Here is a 20,048-nt window from a genome sequence, read left to right as displayed (position 1 = left end):
ACCTATAGAAAGAAGTCTGGGACGCCACTACTGTGGCAGTGTAGCAGTCTCCTTCATATCACACAGGTTGCTTCAAAAAGGTTTCCATCATGTCTTTCCTTGGGTGCTGTAACTGCATCAGCACTTGAAAGATTAATGTGAGAAGAGCTAGGTGCTTTTATCTTCTATGAGACTATCTGTGTACTACAGACCGAGCTATGCAGCAAGTTAAGTGAGCAAAGGGTTACATTAGTATTCAGGCATATCAAAGGATTCAGACCTCTGCCTGACACCAACCCAAAAACTTCTGCCACTTGCAAACGTAAATTGACTTGGTGGCGGGCCTCCTAGCAGAAAAGCAGATCCATGTGTTCCCAGATAAATCCAATGCCCAATATCTGCGTAGCCAAGCACGATGGCTGAGGCTGCTCAGATTTGGAAGCAGAACCCAACCCTCTTACTGGAAGAGGAGTTCCAATATCCTTGGGAGGTGCAGCAGAGGGCAGATTGGAATATCCAAAGGTTCTGAGCAATAAAACAATCATGGTAGACAAGAACATCTGCATTCCCCATAAAACTAGCAGAATGACAGATTGCTGGGAACACAGAGGATATAAAAATTGAAAATCTATTTGGCAATTAACGCGCCTCTCAGAGTACAACTCAGAGGGGATTCCCTGGTGAAGTTGCACTTCCCGTTGAAAATGGAGGTACAACAGTCTGCCTGAGGGGTCCCTCATAGGGCAAACGAGCAAAAGCTCCTACTTGTGGAGATTCAAGCCTTTCTGCCCAAGGCAACTGCAACCATGATCTGTGTTCTGGCAAGAGCTTCCAGAGACCACGGATCACTCAATGAAAGAATGTCCAGGTGAGTACTGCAGTCTTTCAGACCAATGAAGTAACCTCAACCAATGGCAAATGAAGCCAATGGTGCCTATGGGCTCTTCCCAGAATATTGTCCTATTGGGCCCAGCACAGGAGATCCAATGATACTCTGTTGGAGACCGCAACAGTAGTTCCATCATGCTGGTCTGAAAAGGAGTAGGGTCAAGACATCATGGAGTAAGCCACAGACAACAGATACAAATTCACTTTCAAACGTTTTATTTAACTCAAATGAAGGATGGAGTAAGGTCTAACTTGCCCTATGCTAAGGTGTGATTTCCTAACCTAGAGAAAACTAGGGGTAGTCCTTGTCAGGATGTCCAAATCAAAAGTCTGCCACTGTTCAAAACCTATACTTGCCCTCACAACTAACTATACAAATTGTAGGGATGTCAGCATCAAAATGAATAGTGATAAAAATAAAGTTCTGAGCTTCTTCCAGCTCTTGGCTTGTACCCAGCTTCCCCTTCCCCAGGTTCACAGTTCACAAAGTCTTGGGGGGAGGGGGGTCCCTTGCCGCAAGTTCAACACAGATCACCAAGTCTTGGGGAGTTCAACTCTTCAAGCTTTCAAACAAAAACAAAAAAAAAGTCTGTTCAAATCTACCAGCTTTTCTGAGTTCTTAAGGACACTTCCAAAATCCTTTATCACTGCTTTTCAGTGGTTCACATTTGGGACACTTCTCAGTCGCTTTAAGATTAGTATCTTGTACCAGTTCACTTAGACAGTTCTGTTTCTTAACTTCTATTTCCATTTCCATGCTGTTGCATAACAAACTTCTTTAGGAATACTTTTATTGGTTTCTTCCATGTAGGGTACAGGTCTAGGCGCAGTTGTCAAACCACATGGTCCGGCCATCACAGGTAACGCAGCAGATACTCCTTCTTACTGTTTCTATCAACAATTATGCACTTTGTTATCCTTTTCCGTATTCCTCTGGCTCTTGCCAACACATGTTTCCTGTTAGCCTGTGATTCTTGGGCCCTGGGACAATACTTAGTTGCTCAATTTCATACTCTTCTTGGTATTCTCTTGACTTTGACAATACTTATTTCATACAACGTATTCCTTGATTTACGTCTCATGCCACACTTGGCTTTCACTCCATTTAAGAGTATTCACTGTGCTTTGTATTCTGTGCGGCATTCAAAAGTTCTTTCACTCAGTTTCAGTTCACTAAGTATCTTAAAAGAACTTGTTCCGGGTTGTAAAAGTATGTTTAGTTACTTTCAGTTTGTTCAACATTCGCAAAGGACTGTTATGCGGTAACAGAGCACCGCTGCATGAATGTGGAACTGCTTTACCCTCACTGGTCGCACACAGCAGCGTCCTTTCCTTCGGCGTCCTTTGCAACAGGCTTCTTCGGCTTCCAAGCATACCTGGACTCTGCCTCTCCTTCGCAGCCTCTGCAGAGAGCAACGCTCGCGCGCCTGGCTTTCCGCAGCGGCGGCTGGGGTCAATGGGAGTTCCACAGCTTCCACAAAGAAGACCCGCTCCTGAGGTTAATAGACAAACAAAAGGACAGGGGGTGGGTGTATAACCTGTACACAATCCCTAATTTCTTCACACCCAAGCCAGTACAGGTGAGTTTATTTGTTCGTATTTGATCATTTAGTCATCTCCAAACTAACTAGCCCTCCAACAATGCTAACTGTACCCTCCAGGTGGTATCCATCCCTAGTCACTTATCCAGGGTGAGGGGACAGAAAGAGGCTGAATAGATCACTCAAATATGCTATTAAAAATACGCAATGGGACCCTTCGTACTGTGCCCTGCTCTGGAGGGTGACGGGACCTTGCACAGTCAACCACGGTTTCAGAGTCTCCTTCTCCTGCACAACACTGCTCCTGGCACCTGGGTCTCCAGCTTCCTTTCCTCCAGCCCGTTCCCCCTTCAACAAAAGCAGCAGGCATTTTTATATCCATCAGGTGTGCCAACTGACCCAGCTGTGGTTCATTGAGTTCCATTGCCCGACTATGGAGAACTCCATTAGGCGGACATGCCTGGTTGTTCCATTGGTATGCTTCCATAGCCCTCTTCTTCATCGCAGTACCAGAGTGGTGTTTAAAACTGTCTGATTTAATAAAAGGAGCATTCATAATGTCTCTGATATGTGTGTGTATCAGTAAAATGAGGATGTGTCGTCCTAGTTGGTCTCTTCCTTGTCCCAGTACTAAGGGGTTGTTTCTGGGGGACAGTTTGGAAAGAGGAAAAGGGAAAGGGAAAGGGTTTACAATACCGTATAAAGGCTTTAAGGATAGAGGGCTCATAGTGAAAAGGGAAAGGGGAATACCATATTGCACCTAAGGATGTCCTCTCCCGCTCAAGTTCCAACCACCAGGTGATCATCCCTCGCATATCCAACCCCATGGTCGGGATCCAAAAGCAGTGGCCTTTTCAAGGCCACCTAAGAGGAGGATCCTGGGGAAAAAGAAGTGAGGACACCTTCAGGTTCCTCACAGTAGCCCAGGGCGCAATCTCATGAATGACCTGGCCAAGGCACCACAAAAATGCATGATGCAATAAGTCCCAAAAGGTTCAATAATGTAGAGGCTGAGACTTAGTTGTGGTTCTGAAAGATCTGCACTATTTGAGCAATGTTTATCAAACTCTCCTCAGGAAAATATGCCTTGCCCAAGCATGTGGCCAGAACCACCCCAAATTAACTGGAGTGGCTGGGATTGAGTGGTCAAAGACCAGGAAGAAGTTCCAGCAGTGTTGTTAAGGATAGGTGGGCCTTAAACACAATTGACGCAAAGGCCTGAATAACCCAGTCCTCCAGGCAGGGAAGGATGTGAATCTTGTCCCTCCGGCGACATGTATCCACCACAGTCAACAGCTTCATCAAGACTCTTAGGGCTGAGGAAAGGCCAAAGGGCAGACATTGAACTGGCATGGGGAGTTGCCCAACCATTAACACTTCCTGTATTCTGGATCGATTGGCACATGGCAGTAGGAGTCCTGAGGATCCACTGGCACATCAGGTTCAAGAGCCAGAGGACCAGAATGGGACACAAAGTCCCATCCTTCTTTGGTACCACAAAATAAAATTGAGTACCAAGACTGCCTACCCTACTCCACAGCAGGCATCAGTTCTTTAGCAACCTTTCTCACTAGCTCCTGTACCTCCTGCAACAGGAGGTGGTCTGGAGAGGGAGTAACACAGGAGAGGGGATGCTCCAGAGGGTGTTAAACAAAGGTGAGGCAATATCCCACCAAAAAACAACCTCTAAAGCCCAAGCATCGGAAGTAGTTCAGTGGCACTCTTGAACGTGCAAAGACAGCCTTCCCACTACTGGAGAAGAGTGCATAATGTCCTAAATAAAGGGAATGTATGCCCGGTATACCAGCAGAGGTGCTAGAGGCAGTAACATGGCTTCTCTGGTTTCCACTGCCACTAGTTAGGTGGGGATAGTGCTGCTCGGTCTGCTTGCCAGAGCGGCACTGAAGCCTGCCTCATGGGCAAAAGAGTTAAAGGACTGAAAGGAGAGACCTTTGAAGAACAAGGACGATGAGGCATTACGCTCTTGGAAGCCCAAACCCAAGGATTCTGCTCTGCCTTTAGAGTGTTGAAACTTCTCTAGAGATTCATCAGCAATGGATCCAAAAACGTTATTGCCATCAAAAAGCATGTCAAGCAATTTAGAATGGAAGTCTGTGGCAAACCCTTTACATCAGTAACCAAGGGTGCCAACGAACCACACTGCACACATGGACCTGGCCAAAAACAAAATTAATCAGCCATATCCAGACCATATTGTAAAATGTGTTGTCCAGCCTACCTATCCTTCACTAGAGTTGTGAACCCCTCAACATCCATAGAGGGCAAGTAAGCGGCAGCCTCAGAGACCATACTCCAACAAAGTAAGGGTGTATTTTGCCAGGGGGGCAGCAAGCTTTCACAACTAGGCTGCCAGATGCAAACATTTTACGGCCCGTGGCATCACATTTTTTACTTTTCATCTATGGCGTAAGTGACGGAAAAGTAGTTGACTTCAGCCCCACAGTAGAGGCCTGAACCACTGGGCTCTCCAGAACAAGAGTAGGTAGACACCCAGATTAGCAGGAGTAGGAAAAGTGTCTTAAGCTGATCAGTGACCACAGAGGCAGGCTTTCGTCACATCTTCATAAGGTCAGCAACTGCCAGGTCAAATGGAAGCAGGTCTATTTTGGGAGATCCTGAAACAAGATGTCAGCAAGCACATATTGGACCACAGTTCTCCAAGAGAAAAACATGCCCGAATTCTCCAAAATCTTTGGCACAGTTTTCCAAAAGCCACGTTAGGTTTGACATATGCTGAAGCTTGTAGAAATTCAAGCTCGGTGTGACGTGTCCAACCTGCCACTAACTTCAAAGGTCGGAGGCCAAAGCAGCCATTGAAACACTCTCAGTACAAAACTCCTCTGGAAAGTTAGTTACCTCTCCAGAGCCAATGGGTTCTAACACATAACTAATTGGGTCACATTAATAAGCAAAGATTTGGTAAATCCTTCAACAGGGCTGGGACCAGGAAACTGTAGATCACTCCAGCAAGTTGTTTGTCGGCCGGGAGAAACAGCAATAAAGCTTTGACACCCGAAGGTGGAACAGAGTGGCACTGAAAAGGAGGCATCTCCACTACTGGCACTGGGGCCCAGCTAAAACAAGTGTAGTTACTGCTTAAGAAGATTCCTCTGTCCACCTCAAAAAGCGCACCACCGGGGCCAAGCCTTTAGCAAATATCTCTGCTCCTGCCAGTAGTCCAGGGTGGAAAAGTGAGGAAAGTACCTGTCAAGTGGACTTCTAACTTGGAAAGTCCTCTGAATGATCATCACGCCCGCATGGATGTCACTATCTCTTCTTGGAGGAGGAAGGAGATAAGTGATGGAACACTGTGGCAGCAAAACCCTTTGTGGTGTTAATCTTCTCTCCTAAACTCTCAGAAAAGCAAGAATCCTACAGCTCTTTATCTGCTTAGTTCTCTTTCTGGATCATTGGTGCCATTTGGAAGAGGGCCCCCAAGGCCGTTCCTGGAAGTTCATTGAATAATTTAGCAGCACAGAGGGCCTTTGTATGCCTCGACAGGCAGGAGCTGCAACCCTTTGTGTCATGCTCAGGTACCAGAGGCACACACTATGGGAGTCAAACAGGCATTCGTCTCCTGCACTCCCAAGCCCATCGAAAACTAATATTCCCAATGTTTTGCTTACATAAAAAATGTGTTCCACAACCAAATGTTTTATTGAGTTGAGGTTGGCATTAAGTGGTAAAATGCAAAAGTGCATGTAAGAATATAACAAAACAAGAGGAAAATATCCATAGCCACCAGCCTGTCTTGGACAGATCATGCAAGTAACCAGAAAGTTAACAAAAATTAAGTTAAGGATACAAAGTATTCTTATCACACCTCAATGTAAGGTCATGTGTGCGCAGTGCAAAACAAACAAAATGTCATAATGGAGAACAGAGTTCACCTGCACGGATATCCATAGTTGGGGATTAGTGCTCACAAAACAGGTGAGCTTAGCAAGGTAAGTGAAGTAAAAAAGGCTTCATTAGGCTCCAAAAGTCAGGACAGTCGAAACAGCAAAAAGTTGGGGGGGGGGGATTGGTCAGTTGCATCCAAGGAGGAAAGCAGCAAAAAGAAAATCTTAATGCATAATCATTTTTACTCAAGACAAGTATATATTAGTCAGACATGTGTCAAAATATTGGCCTGGGAGATTGGCAGCTAGGGCAACAATTTCTAAATTCAGGGACCTTTAGCATGTGGACATGAACTTTCTTCCAGGTAAGTTTAACAGAAAACAGCATTAGATTGTACTAGGAAAATGTTAGAACAGTACCTCCCAACTGTCAGGCTCCAAAAAATCTCTCTTTTCTGTAGCTTTCAAAAATTCTTCCATAGTAACTAATCGATCGTGGTTTATGTCAACCTACAGTAGTGAAACAAAAACGCAGTTAATTCAGATTGTTCAGCCAAAGAATCAACCATTTACACAGGTATGAAACAAAAGTTAAATACGCCGCATATAAAGGCAATCACTCTAATTCACAGATTTCTACATACTTGGAAAACAGTGGTAAAGAGGTACCTAAAATGGCAGAATTATTTCAACAGGTATTCTACTGACGCCTACAAAGTTGGTCTGCGAATGATGTCTAGTGACACAATAAGTCCTTATACCACATAATAAACATTGAAGAAAATGTTTCAAGCCCTTTTTCATTCAATGGCATTGGTCTGTAAAGCACTTGATTTTCTTTTTTGACACTTCTTCAAATGCATTTGCAGTTTCTCGCAATTAAATGTGAGATATCATTTCTCCTTTAATGAAAAAAGCATCTTGTTCTTCCAATCGTTTTCTTAATTCTCTGATACATTTATCACTTAAATACAATTACTTTCCACTTTAACTTGCCACTTCTATGCAATTTCCACCTATGGTTTTTCAAGATGGTCTCTAGAAAACCTTTTTTTTGTTGCTTCCAATCAAGTCTTATTCTCACATACAAAGCCAACAAACTAGTTCATTTCAATCCTGAATTGGATTTGTGCTAGTATGGACCAACATAATTTCTATTTAAAGGGAAAAGAAACGATGAGTGAAACGAATACGAGACCGGATACAACTTTAACATCTCTTAAATGGCTTCTGTGAATGAGCAGATGCTGAATGAGGGGACTCAGGACTATAAAAACAATCATTGGCAAAGTCAATGGGCATGGATTTCCTTTTTTTACCCGAGAGAATTTCTTTACGAATCCCCCACAGTACAAAAAGATGTGTCATCTACATTAAAAAAAGCTAGATGTTTGGTGTCTACACATACTTTTTGCTGTATAGTGCTCACCTGGACTGTTGCCTAGGCCTTAGGTTAGTGGCAACTGTGTAGTTCCATGTTTAGTTGCACAGATATAGATCATGTACTATGCTGGTAGCCACTTTTTCTGAGCATGTGCAAAATGACTACAAAGGCGTTTTTCAGTCCTGTGACTCCAATGGTTTTTTTTTGTTTAGCCTTCCCTTGTGTGGCTTTCACTGCGGGAACTGCTATTCTGGAGATCAACGTCAAACGAGGCGAGGGTCTTCCAGACACCCCCATCAACATCCCTGTGTGAGTTTTTATGTGTGCGTGTGAAAGTGGAGTATGGTTGACCATCTCTTTGAAAAGGCACACAGATGGTGAGTGAAGGGCCGACGTAGTCCTCAGCCCTGTGTGTGCATATCTGTTGGGATCTCAAGCCATTCAACATCCTTGGTAGTTATAGAGAGAATGACATCACTGGAGACTCGTTGCAGGCTCCTGCGCCTACTGCCAAGAAGGGCCACCTCTTTTCCATCCAAGGGAATTTTGCTTCTTCCCCCCTATCGCATGGCTTCTCCTGTACCTCAATGTTGTGTGCACCCCTAACAAGCATGTGGACTGTGTTCGTCTGGAGATTTGGGTACCTCTGATGCCTGTGCTGGAAGCTTAAAAGCATTTTTACTGCTGTTCTCAAGTGCGTGCTCTGTCCGAAGACTCCCTGAGATGGATCTTTGTGGGGCCCTCCTGCATCATGCCCTGTGCTGCTTTGTCCTGATAGGAACAACTGTGGCCTATCCTAAAAGGCCAGCATTGTGTTAACTTGCAGGTCTGGTTAGCCAACAACGACGGAGTAATCTTCTGTTAGCCTGCTGAACTTGTCTGCTTCACAGGCTACACCTCTCCGTCCCCAGCAGCTTCATGTGCATTTCTTGGAGCCGGAACCAATACCTGTGTAAAACCCACATCACAAATCACCTCTGCACCCTTAAACCATGGACCATTCCTTCAATATTCAGTAGCCTTTCCCACATACTTGGGCCTCTAAACGGTCACTGTTGACAGTCTCCTGTACTTCTGGTTCCGTGTGCAGACCCTCCTTCCCAGATACTGAACCTGCAACTCTGTGTGCTCCTCACATTGTGCGCCTGTTGTGATGAATTCAATGGAGTCATCACTGATCTCCCGGCGGTAACCACCTACCATGTGGCCAAGGGACATCAGCTGCTACCTGACCCTGGGGGCAGCTATATGAGGGAGGATCACATGGGAGGAGACAGCCTCCGGGGGATGTCATGGCTTCATTTGATGAGACATGGTGTCCCATTTGTCCGTGAAGAGGACGCCTTAATAACTAAAACCCTCATGGCCCATTGCCACACATCTACACCCCCTGTTAGGCAAACTAGAGAAACCCTTTGCCAAAACTTTGTAGATCAAACTTGCATTCCGGGCCTAAAATATGGACGCTACAAGACCCCCTTTTTCATCTAGAACCGTTGAACGTGGTTTTCCAAGTAATCTACATCACCAGATTGCAATGGGCTCCTTTTGCCACAATCGCCCAAATACTGGGACGAGCAAGAGGGGGGAAAAAGCAATGCAGAACGAAACAAGCAACAAGTTCAATGAACATTCTAGTTGTTTTCAAAGTGCACATTTATGTAGGAGATTTAAAGACAAGAGACCAAGTCATAGGGGCTGCTGCTGTCTGAAAGAGAGCGCTGCGTTCAACCGCAACGCTTGTGAAGCTTGGAAGCACGAAACGGTGTGGCAGAACCAAGTGGTTCACCAACAGGGAAGAAGAGAAACCCTGTGAGGACAGGTTGTGCCGCAGTCACGCCAGGATCAAGTGGAAAAATGCTGGGCTTGCGGCAACCATGGAAAGCAATCACGGAAATCTGCAGGAACCTGGACGAAGACAGGCTGGCTGAGGCGAGGCTGCAGGAAACAACTGAGTCAAGCGAAAGCAATCCAGCAAGGAAAGCAGGTTTGAGCGTGAACAGGGCTGGGAACACCAACAGAAATTGGTGAGTCAACCCAAACACAGTGGGGGTGCCAGGGTGTTTCGGGACCACGCCACATATGAACCATCATTATTAAAGCCACAGAAGCGGAGAAAGTAAAGAGACTGAATGAGAAACGAGAACGCATATTGCAAATAAGGCCCCTAACAACACACGATTATATGGTATACAAATATGTGAGGAATCCAAAGCAAATATTTATCAAGAAGATATACTATACCAAGAAAGGTATGCACAAGTGCATGAGATGTCCTGGCATGAGAGTATACCAGGCAGTTACAAGTCTACAAAAAGTCATAAGAACAAATATAGAACTATGTTTACCAAACAAACAGGAACTTTTTGAAAGAAGTGGAACTACAAGGCTAAGCAGCTTTGTAAAGGACAGTAGAATTGTGGGCCAAGAAAGACAAAACTGTTGGACAAATAATCATTTGTATTGAGGTGAATTCCAGGTGAAAAGAGCCACTCCCTGGAGACCAGGCTTTTCGCCCTTGGAGAACATTTTGTTGGAGCCGTTTATTCTTCCTTTACAAACTATTTCAATCACCTAAGGTTAAAGAAATGTCCCTTTGCACCTTATAGATTAGCTTAAGATATGAGGGTCAGAATAGAACTTTTGGACACAAGGACGGTTTTGATTTTGACATCCTGCCACAGACACGTCCTTAGTTTTAGTTTTCGGTAGGGAAAATCCTCGTAGAGCAGGGGTGAGAGACCTTTTTTGCCAACCCCTTTGTTTTAAATAAAGGTCTTTAAACAAAAACATGACCAATATGTGTCCAAGTTTCATTCCTGACTCCTCACACCATCCTACAAAGGGCCTCTGGTCTTTGAAACTGTGCCCGGCTCGCCAGCTCCACCAGAAAGATGGTAAGACTTATGTTTTCAAGATAACTGGGAACTGGCTACTGTTTTTTCCTGTTAAAGTCTATGAACAAATATTGAAAACTCTGTATACTAACTACTAGTATTTATATGTTATGGACTGGTTAGGGACACTTTTTTTACATACATTATTTGAATTTTTAAAGTGCGTAGCTGCTTTGTAGTGAGTTTCTGATGCACAAATGTATATGAAAGGCTGGGACTACCTTCCATTAACGGATATGTGTGTCTAAGTGTGTGAGTGTCCCTTGCAGGACAAGGTCGCAATTTTAAGCGACGCAGGAGACGCTGCCCGATTACACGTAGCGCGCTTCGTTACATCCACGCTTCTGAGCCTTTAAGAACCAAGGTTCGGGCCTTCGCAGGACAAGACCGCAGTGTTGAGCGATGCAGGTGTGCAGGAGACACTGCCAGATTACACCTCGCATCATAGGTCTCCTCATCCTGTCCATGCTTCCCTTCTCTGCTGTATTGTCATTGTGTTTTTTCCCCATGGTTTTGCATTGCATGCCTGCATTCCCTACTTCTAGGGTCCTTGTTGTTCAAGTGCTTTATGCAGGTTCAGTATTGGATCCGATTTCTTGCTTGTTGACGGTTCTGCAGTCAACCGATTTCATAGATCCAGTGTTTCGTGTTCTGTGTCCTTCCCTGTGCGCCTCCCGCCTGCCTTCCCCCTGCACTAATCCCCCCCTCCCCCTGCTTGGGCTCCCCTCAAAGCCCCCACCCCCTCTTTCCACTGTGCACCCTCTATGGTGCTCTCTGTCCCACCCATCTTCTAAAACTGCTATTCTATCGACTATCCTATCCCTCTCACTAAGTCTGGCAAGAAGAAGTTCAAAAGGGACATCCTGGTCTCCCTATCGCCGATACCTACACCAGTGCTTCCTCCAGACAAACCCTTACCAACATCCTCTTCGTCGTTCCCTCTCCAGGCCTAGGGACCCTTCCCACCCCCCCCGCACATGGTCTCTGCTCTATCACCCATTTCCTCTTCTCCTATTAATGGTGGCACCCGGTGGGAGGCCCTCCTAGTCCCCTTCCACTCCTCCAAGACCATCATTAATGTCTACTTAAATGGCACTGTCTTGGTTCAGGGCCCTCAAGCCAATCTCTTTTTGATAGACGCTTCCTGCGCATTATCAACTTCCTTTCTTCTCCTGCTACTCTTACCTACTCCTTCTTTGGCCGCTCTGCCACCTCTCTGGCACTCTCTTCTTCCTCTCTGACTACCATGGCATCTCTTCCTTCCTCCTCTATCCCCCCTCAGGCACTTTCAACCCTTCTGCAGGGCTTACCTCTTGCCTGTACCACTCCACTGAAGGCTTTCCAGATTGCTACCCTCAACTCTCGCTCCGCTGTCAAACACTCCACGGATATCTGCCGTCTCCTGGAAGAGCTTGATTTGGATGTGCTTTGTCTAACCGAGACTTGGTTTACGGCCAGCTCAGTCACAGGTTTTCGCACTCTCCTTCCCGATGGGTACAATATCCTCTCCACAGCCAGAACCAACCGTCCTGGCGGGGGTGTAGCAGTCATCTTCCCATAGTGGATCTCTGCTTCTGTTATTCCAACGCAGGACTACTCCTCCTTTGAAGGCCTCTTCTGAAGGCTCTATCTCTCCTGGCCTCTCTCTCACTGTGGCCACTATCTACAGGCTGTCTGGCCAGGTCGCTCTCTCTTCTGCTCTGAGTGGGCTGACCTCTCCATCTCCATCCTTGCCTCTACCTCTCAACTTCTTCTCTGAGACCTGAATATCCACCTGGATGCTACTAGCCCCTACGCTGGGCTCTTTCGCAACCTCTGCGACTCACTCTCTCTCTCACTCTATTGTCCCCCTGGCCCGACTCACTCTGCAGGGCACACCCTGGATGTTCGAATCTCCTCAGACCTCCCCCTCTCCAACCCTCCTCTCTCTTGGAGACCACTTTCTCCTTTCCTCCCACCTCTCTCTATCTCTGCCCTGCAGGCCAAACTAACCCCAGCACTGCAACCCACCTAGGTTATCTGGCCCATGAAGCGTTTGTCAGTTGAGGCTTTCGCTGCTACCTGCTCTCCTCCTCCTACACCTTTGGCTGACTCACACTCTGACACAGCCCTCTCTAATCTTCTTCCTATCTCTAGCACCCTGGATGTCCTTGCCCCTGTCACGAGGATACGTTTGAAGCCGAGAACCAAATGCAACTCTTGGTACGATTCTGACCTTGTCACCCTTAAACGCAAGTGTAGGACGGCTGAGAGGAAGTGGAGGGCATCAGGCGCACCCTCTGACAAACTGGCCTGCAGCCTGCTCCAAAGGCAACACCGACTCTCTGGCCTCTCTAAGAAGAGAGCCTACATCCAAGCCTGTGTGTCTCTGCAGCATCTTACATTCGGTCAAACTTTTCAAAATCTGCAAGGAGCTGGCCAAACTTTTCAACCTGCAGCCTCTACCTCTCCTGTTCCATCCCAGGCCCTCTGAGCAGCCCTGGCTTCTCATTTCACCACTAGAACTCAGGACATCCTGTCCACTCTCTTGTTCTACCTCCCTTTCCTCCTCCTCCTCCTCCTCCTCCACCTCTACCACCCCTTGCCTGTCTGCAGCCGCTCCTTCTCCCCTTTCTCTTCCTTTCCACTGTTCACCCCAAACAAGGTTTCTAGACAAGTCTGATCTATGTAGGTCTGGTCAAAGCAGGTTCTCCCTGCTCATCCAGAAACATCAAAGACCACATTGACACCCTGGCTCCATCCTTAACTGATTTCTGCAATCACTCCTTTGCCACTGGAACCTTCCCCTCCCGCTCAAGCACTCCCTTGTGCACCCCCTCCTAAAGAAGCCCTCTACTGATCCTTCCTCTCCTGCTATCACCCAATCTCCATCACTCCTTTCCTGGGCAAACTCTTGGAAAGGCTGGCCATCTCCCACCTTAATCTGCATACTGAATCTGTTGGTTGTCTCCACAACCACCAGTCTGGCTTCAGAGCTGCCAGAAGCACAGAAACTGCTATCCTGAACACCCATGAAGACTTGCTCTCTAATCTTGATTCTAACCTTCCTTCTGTCCTCATTCTCCTCGATCTACCGGTCAACCATGCCATCCTGCTCAATCACCTTCATGACAACCTGGGTATCACTGGTCAGGCCCTGGCCTGGTTGACCTAATTTCTCAACGGCCGACCCTCCCAGGTCCAACTGGGGTTGTTCCTCTCTTCCATCTCTCTCTCTACTTGTGGTGTTCCAAGGGGGTCTAACCTTTCTCCCTGGCTTTTTAACCACTTCTTGGCACCTCTTGCCCACCGCATCACTACATTCGGCTCCAATTTTCAGTGTAATGCAGAAGACACCAAGCTCTCCTTCAGGCTCCCCTCAGCCACCTCTGCTCCTTCTCTAATACCAGACTGTCTGGCGCAATTTAGGAATGGTGTGCCGCCAATGATCTCTGCCTTAATGCCAGTAAGACTGAGATCCTCCTCATCGGGACATCTGCTCCCTCCTTTCCCCCCTCTCTCTGGCCACCCACCCAGGGTCCTCTTCCTACTCCTTCCTGTGAGGCAGAGAAGCTTGGTGTCATCTTCGACTCCACCCTCTCCTCACATCTCTGATGTCTCTAGGAAGTCAAACTATCAGATGCACCTTCTCAGAGGTATTCTTCCTTTCCTCACTTTCACCCAGAAGCTCACTGTCTCTAGAGCCCTGGTCCTCTCTAGGCTGGACTATTGCAACAGCCTCTTTCTAAATCTGCATGTCTCCACTCTTCGACCTTTACAACGTATCCCAAACAGGACTGAGAGACTGGTCGTTGGCATCAAGCCCAGGGATCATATCTCTCCAGCTCTGAAATTTCTTCACTGGCTCCCCATGGCTTCAAGACCCTTTGCATTGTCCACAAGGCTTTCTGAGACTGGGACCACACTACCTCCAACTCCCTCTTCCTAAACATCTTCCTTCTCCAAATCTCCGCTCATCCACCTCCACCTCTGAGGGGCAGTTGCTTCTCTAAGCAGAGTAGGGGGCAGATCTCTTTCCTCGGCTGGGGCCTCCCTCTGGAACAGCCTATCGGCCGCTCTCAAACTTGAACAGAACCACCTCTGGTTCCAGAAGCAACTCAAAACCGTCCTTTTTGTTTCCACTTTCTCTCTTCCTCTCCCTGACTGCTCCACGCACTGGTCACCTGGCCTCCCCCTGAACTCGGACCCAGGCTCCTACATGTCCAACTGTCCTTGCACTGCCTTCAGGCTCCCCCAGTACTTAAGGGTCTGTATCTGTAAACCTACAGTCCCTTCTATCTCTGCACTTATGAGGCACCCTCCGGCTGCACTTATTGATTACCTGCACTTCTCTGCTACCCCCAACCCTAAGTAATCGCCCCTTCCCTCTGCCCTGCACATGCGCAATCTGAATGACACAAGGCCTATTGAGATCATTGTTTTGTCCTCCTTCTGTTTCCCCCTCCTTGTCTGGTCTAGAAACACTTGTGTATAGGCGCATTATGAATGACATCATATAAGCTGTAATTCACTATCTATCCTACCCGTTTCTTAAAGTGATGGCAGACTACTCTGCCACACTACCATTGTGAGTGTGGCCATAGACTAATACTGCCTAACACTAGAAGTTGGTCCCTGCAAGCCCTAAGAGGATGTTTGGAAAGTATTCTCAACAAAGGCATATTGGATTTGCCAAAACGGATTACTGTAGCTTTGCCACTGAAAGGAATGTCCAGTATTCCCACCTCAGAACCGGATTAACAAACTCCCTGTTTGCTACGCAGTCTTATTCTTGTTTAAATTCATCTCACCAGCATATACCATGAATGCTTCAAATATATCATTCAGTTCTCATCTGCATAAAAGGTTAAGCTGTGTTTGGAATACGTACTGCCACTTTCTTCCTGACTAGAGATATCACAAGCTATTGTAACAAAAGTGATGCATAAGCAGCCTGCTACCAACCAGTGTCTTTGTAAAACTTAACGGAGACAATTACACAATCTTGCAATAAACCTTAACTATAAGAAAAGTGTTAACCTAAAATAGAATGCAGAGTCCTCCATTGTAATATATGAATGATTGCATTACATGCTGCATCTTGAAAATGTTGCACACAGTAAAACACACTGAATAAAACATTATCATAGAGGTGGCTCATACAAATAAACAACAACATTGTCAGGCTTCACCTTGAGTGGAACCGAGCAGAGACTGAGAAAAAATGTTAAAAAAATAAAGATCAACAATTCAAGAACAGGATGGCTGGCTTTGGTATGTCCTGTAATACAAGGCTACATACAGTTCCTTTAGTATGGATCCCCGAAGCCCGAGTCCTAACCAAGTTCTCTGGAGTTCTTGGTTCCAGAGATTGTGGTTTTACTAGCGTCTCTTCCAGCTTTCGGGTCTGACTCTTGAGAACTTAAGGGCCATTCCAATCATGTTATCCGGGTTACCATTGACACTATATTTTCCCCAGACTTGGTTAATTTTGGTGCCACACCAAGGGCAGTCTTTCATGTATCTGGTTACTAGAACGAGCTTTTACCACTCCTGACTGTTTTGTGTCACAAGAGCCTCCAAAAGGTTCCGCTTCTTGGGCTTTTTTTACCCAAGCTTCAAGTCATCGAACAGTTTCAGGTACCCAGGGAGCAGTAGTTGGCCGAGGACAGCTAGGCAGGTCTTCATTTGCATCACTGCTGGGCTTGCTTGTTGCCACCAAATCTGCAGTAAGCCACCCAGCAAGCATACTTCTTTCACTGTGTCAGATTATCTTAAAGGGCAAGTATTTTTTAGTACCATTGGTAAACCAGACAATTTCCACAGATCCAAGGAAAGGGCAAATAAAATCGGGGAAAGTGGGCAGCCGTGTCGCGTGCCCCTAACAAAGGTGAACCAGCAGGAGTAATTGCCATATATGCCACAGATGCCCCGGGGGAGGTGTACACCGCCACTATGCCCCTTTTACACCTGGACCCCAGTCCCACCTTACCCAGAACTTCCTCCAGAAAGCCCCATTCCACCCTATCAAATGCTTTTTCGGCATCCACCGAGAGGAGGGCAGGGTCCCCCCTCCATCTCCCGCGACTCATGAATCAGGTGCAGTGTTTTCCACATCGTATCCGCGCCCTGCCGTCCCATTATGAAGTGTACTTAATCCAAGTGTATCAGGCGGGGCATGTGTGTTTCCAATATCGCCGCCAGTACCCTTGTATAAATCTTGGCATCAATATCCAGGAGAGATATAGGACGGTACGAACCGCACCTTTTGGGGTCTCTACCCTCCTTATGGAGCACTGTTATTAATGCACGGGAGAATGATTCCGGGGCTTCCCCCGTCTCAAGAATATCATTGAGAGTTCCACCATAAAGGGCAGGCGGGCTGAAATAAAGCACCTATAAAAGCCTGCCATGTACCCATCTTCCCCCGAGGCCTTCCCCAGTGGCAACCTCATCACTGCCCTCTTTATTTCCTGTTCTGTTATTGGGGCCTACAGTGCCTTGGCCACCTCTAGAAAGAGTCTCGCCATCTGTGTTTCTGCAAAATATTACGATATATCTCCCCTTTTCCGGTTGGCCTCCGATTTCTATAGGTTTTCGTAAAACGTTGCAAATGCTTCCTGAAGACCTACATTCCCCGGATCCCGAGTCCCTTCCTCGCCTTCTTTGGCCGCCACCCATCTCACTGATCACTGTCCACGCAATCTGGCTGCCAGTAATGTGTCCGCCTTATCTCCCTTCTCATAAAACTTTTTTCAGGAACTGTAATTTCCAAATTGTTTGCCCTTCTTCAAGCTGCCTTAGCTCTTCCCTTTTACTCCTCGCCTCCAGAACCCTGTCCGCCCTCTCTTCCGTGGCGACACTTGCCCTCCTGTCAAGCTGAGTGATCTCCTCCCTCAGCCTATTCTCAATTAACGCCCACTCCCTTTTCTTCCTAGACCCCTCTGTAATCAGGATCCCCCTCCATGTCGCCTCCCCTGCCTCCCCGTATGATTTATTTTGAAATATTCCCAAATTTCTTCGGTCATTTCCGCCTGCAACACCGGGTCCTTCCACAGTGACTCACTCCATCTCCACTTCGACCCTGTGTGTGGTAGGCCAAACGTGTTTAATTCCACCGTCACCATAGCATGATCAGACCATGAGACCGGAGAGATCTCCAAGCCCAACGCAACGTCCCACAGCCCACTCGAGACATACAAATAGTCTATTCTAGTGAATGTGCCATGAGGGGCCGAATAAAAGGTATATCCTTTCTCATTGGGGTGACTGTTGCCATTCATCCATGAGTCCATGGACCCCCAACATATCCTCGACCTCCATACATCCCCTCCCTGGTGTGTCCTGTGTTCCTGTATTTTCCACTTTCCTGTTTAGCTTAATATCGGCCCACAGGTTGAAATCACCTCCCAGTATGATGTGCCCAGAAGCCTCGAGCATCAGTTTCGGTCGAGTTTTCAACAGAAATCGCAGCGGATCCTGGTTAAGGTAGTACAGTGTTGCTAACGTGAAACCTCTGTACAGTGCCCACAACCAAGAGGGCCCTACCTTCTTCGTCTGCCCACATCTTGGTCACCTCAAATTTCAGCCCTTTCCTGATGGGAATACACACCCCTACCGTCCTTAAAGGTCCTGATCCCGAAAATGCCTGCCCCAATCCCCCCCACACCCCAAAGGACCCTCTGTTCCTCCCCATTGGCATATTTGGTCTCCTGAAAAAACAGAAAATCGAGGCCCGCCGTACAAAACTCCCTGGGCACTAGTGACTTTTTCGTGGGAGAATTCATCCCCTTGGCATTCAACATACCCACCCTAAAATGGCCACCCACCGGGGTGTCTAGATCTACCGCCATACTAGCATCTCAGAGCCCATATCTCTTCTTACTCCCCGGGCCCAAGCCCCACTGCTCCACCTCCCCACTTCCGCTAAAACTCTGCTTCAAGAAGACACTATTTCTAACCCCTTCGCCCAAGCCCACCCCCCCTCTTAAGGGTGCCAGACACCTCCTGGTTGCAATCACCGGACTGAAATCGGACCACCAGCTGGGACCGTCTCCCACCCGGTCCGTCCTTTACTCAACATTAATACCCTTGTGCATCCCCCTCCCCCCTTTTAAATAGGCCAGATCTTATAAATCTGCCCTTTGCCCCCGTGGGTCCCGCAACCTCAGTCTATCACATTGCTAGACTCAAAACCAGCAGGCGCTCCCCTGGGCCCCCTAATCGGCCTCTAACCCATTTACCTCCGCCTCCTACACACTAATCAACAATACTGTAATCATGGTGTGCTTCGAGTGTCCACCAAGGGCGATGCATTTAGCTTCCTATACTTCCTGGAGCCCGGCATGCGCCTCCTTTTCAGCCCTTGGATGCGCCACTGTCTGTCTTCATCTGACCTTTCACCCTAATGCTTCTCTCCATCAGGTCCACCCAGCAACTCAGTGATAGCTCTTCAAATGCCTTCCTCTGTTCTCAGCCTAGGTTTGTGACCGTCCAGTTTAAATGTGAGGGAGAACGGAAACCCCCATCTGTAACGCACCCCTTTCTCCTGTAGCCACTTTGTCAGAGGTGTACCCATCCCTCCTTGTCACGGTCAGCGAGGATAAATCTTGGAAAATTGTCACTCTTGCCAAGCCGAAAGTGACTGGGCCCTTCTGCTTCGCGTTCTCCAAGATTGGTCGATGGTCCCCCAGGTTGCAGCACCCATTGCGGCATCTCCATATTCAGTGGCACTTCAGACCAAGCACCGGTGGCGTAGCGCACCATCCCCTACCTCTGCATGGGGTGTCTTGGTGCAGGGTGCCTTGTCTCTCCCTGTGCCCGGCAGCGCTCATACAACTACTTCTATCCCGGGGTGGATATGGAAGGCTGCAACTCTTCACTTCTTCACGCCTCCTCTGTCACCATTTACCCAGCATACCAATGTAGTACGCAGCACCTCTGGGAGCACGAGCTGCGCTTTCGTTTTCACTGCCTCGTTGAAATGCTGACTCCAAGCGTTTCTGGTGCCGATTTTCTCTGTTTTTTTAGCTGCGCGTGCGGCGTGGGTTCACACGCCTCACAGGCCCATCTGTTTTGTGGAGGGGGGATTTTTTGGGGACTGCGGGACTGGAGGTTTACGCAGAGACTGCCTGCAGCTGCGTGCCCCCTGGTGGCCTCCGAATATTGTGTTTTTAAATGGCAAACATGCACTACCAGAAAGCATTCTGTCATTTTTTTTGGACTGCACAGGACTGTTTTTCAGCCATGGCCACATTGCCAGGCATTAGCTCTCCACTTTTTAAAGAAAACACCTTATTTTCATTCTATCAAGTATAAGGCTAGTAAAATACATATTCTCAAGCCATGCAACTTAGCTGTTTTTATACCTATAGCTCTGCTTTGTCATACTATATTTTTAATGGTTTCATGTCAGGGCATGCCCAGGTATGCTTGCCCCTAGCTGTTAGCCTTATCCCAGCTCCAACATTGGACATGCCCAGGCATGTCTGATCCCAGGCCAACCTAATATTAAAAA

At 47.3% G+C, this 20,048-nt stretch overlaps 1 protein-coding gene across 3 annotated transcripts in view; it reads right to left on the bottom strand.

Annotated features, from left to right (window-relative positions):
* NUCB2 (nucleobindin 2) overlaps nt 1-20,048 on the bottom strand; it is a 680,179-nt gene that overhangs the window by 175,667 nt on the left and 484,464 nt on the right. For all 3 annotated transcript variants that reach the window (XM_069623774.1, XM_069623775.1, XM_069623773.1), the window contains exon 10: nt 6,692-6,781. In XM_069623774.1, the coding sequence (XP_069479875.1) occupies nt 6,692-6,781 (90 nt within the window). The remainder of the gene's footprint in view (nt 1-6,691; nt 6,782-20,048) is intronic.

Source organism: Ambystoma mexicanum, chromosome 11 (assembly GCF_040938575.1).
Source record: "Ambystoma mexicanum isolate Mex_15411 chromosome 11, UKY_AmexF1_1, whole genome shotgun sequence".
In the NCBI taxonomy this organism is placed as follows: domain Eukaryota; kingdom Metazoa; phylum Chordata; class Amphibia; order Caudata; family Ambystomatidae; genus Ambystoma; species Ambystoma mexicanum.
This window is presented reverse-complemented; position numbering and strand designations above follow the sequence as displayed.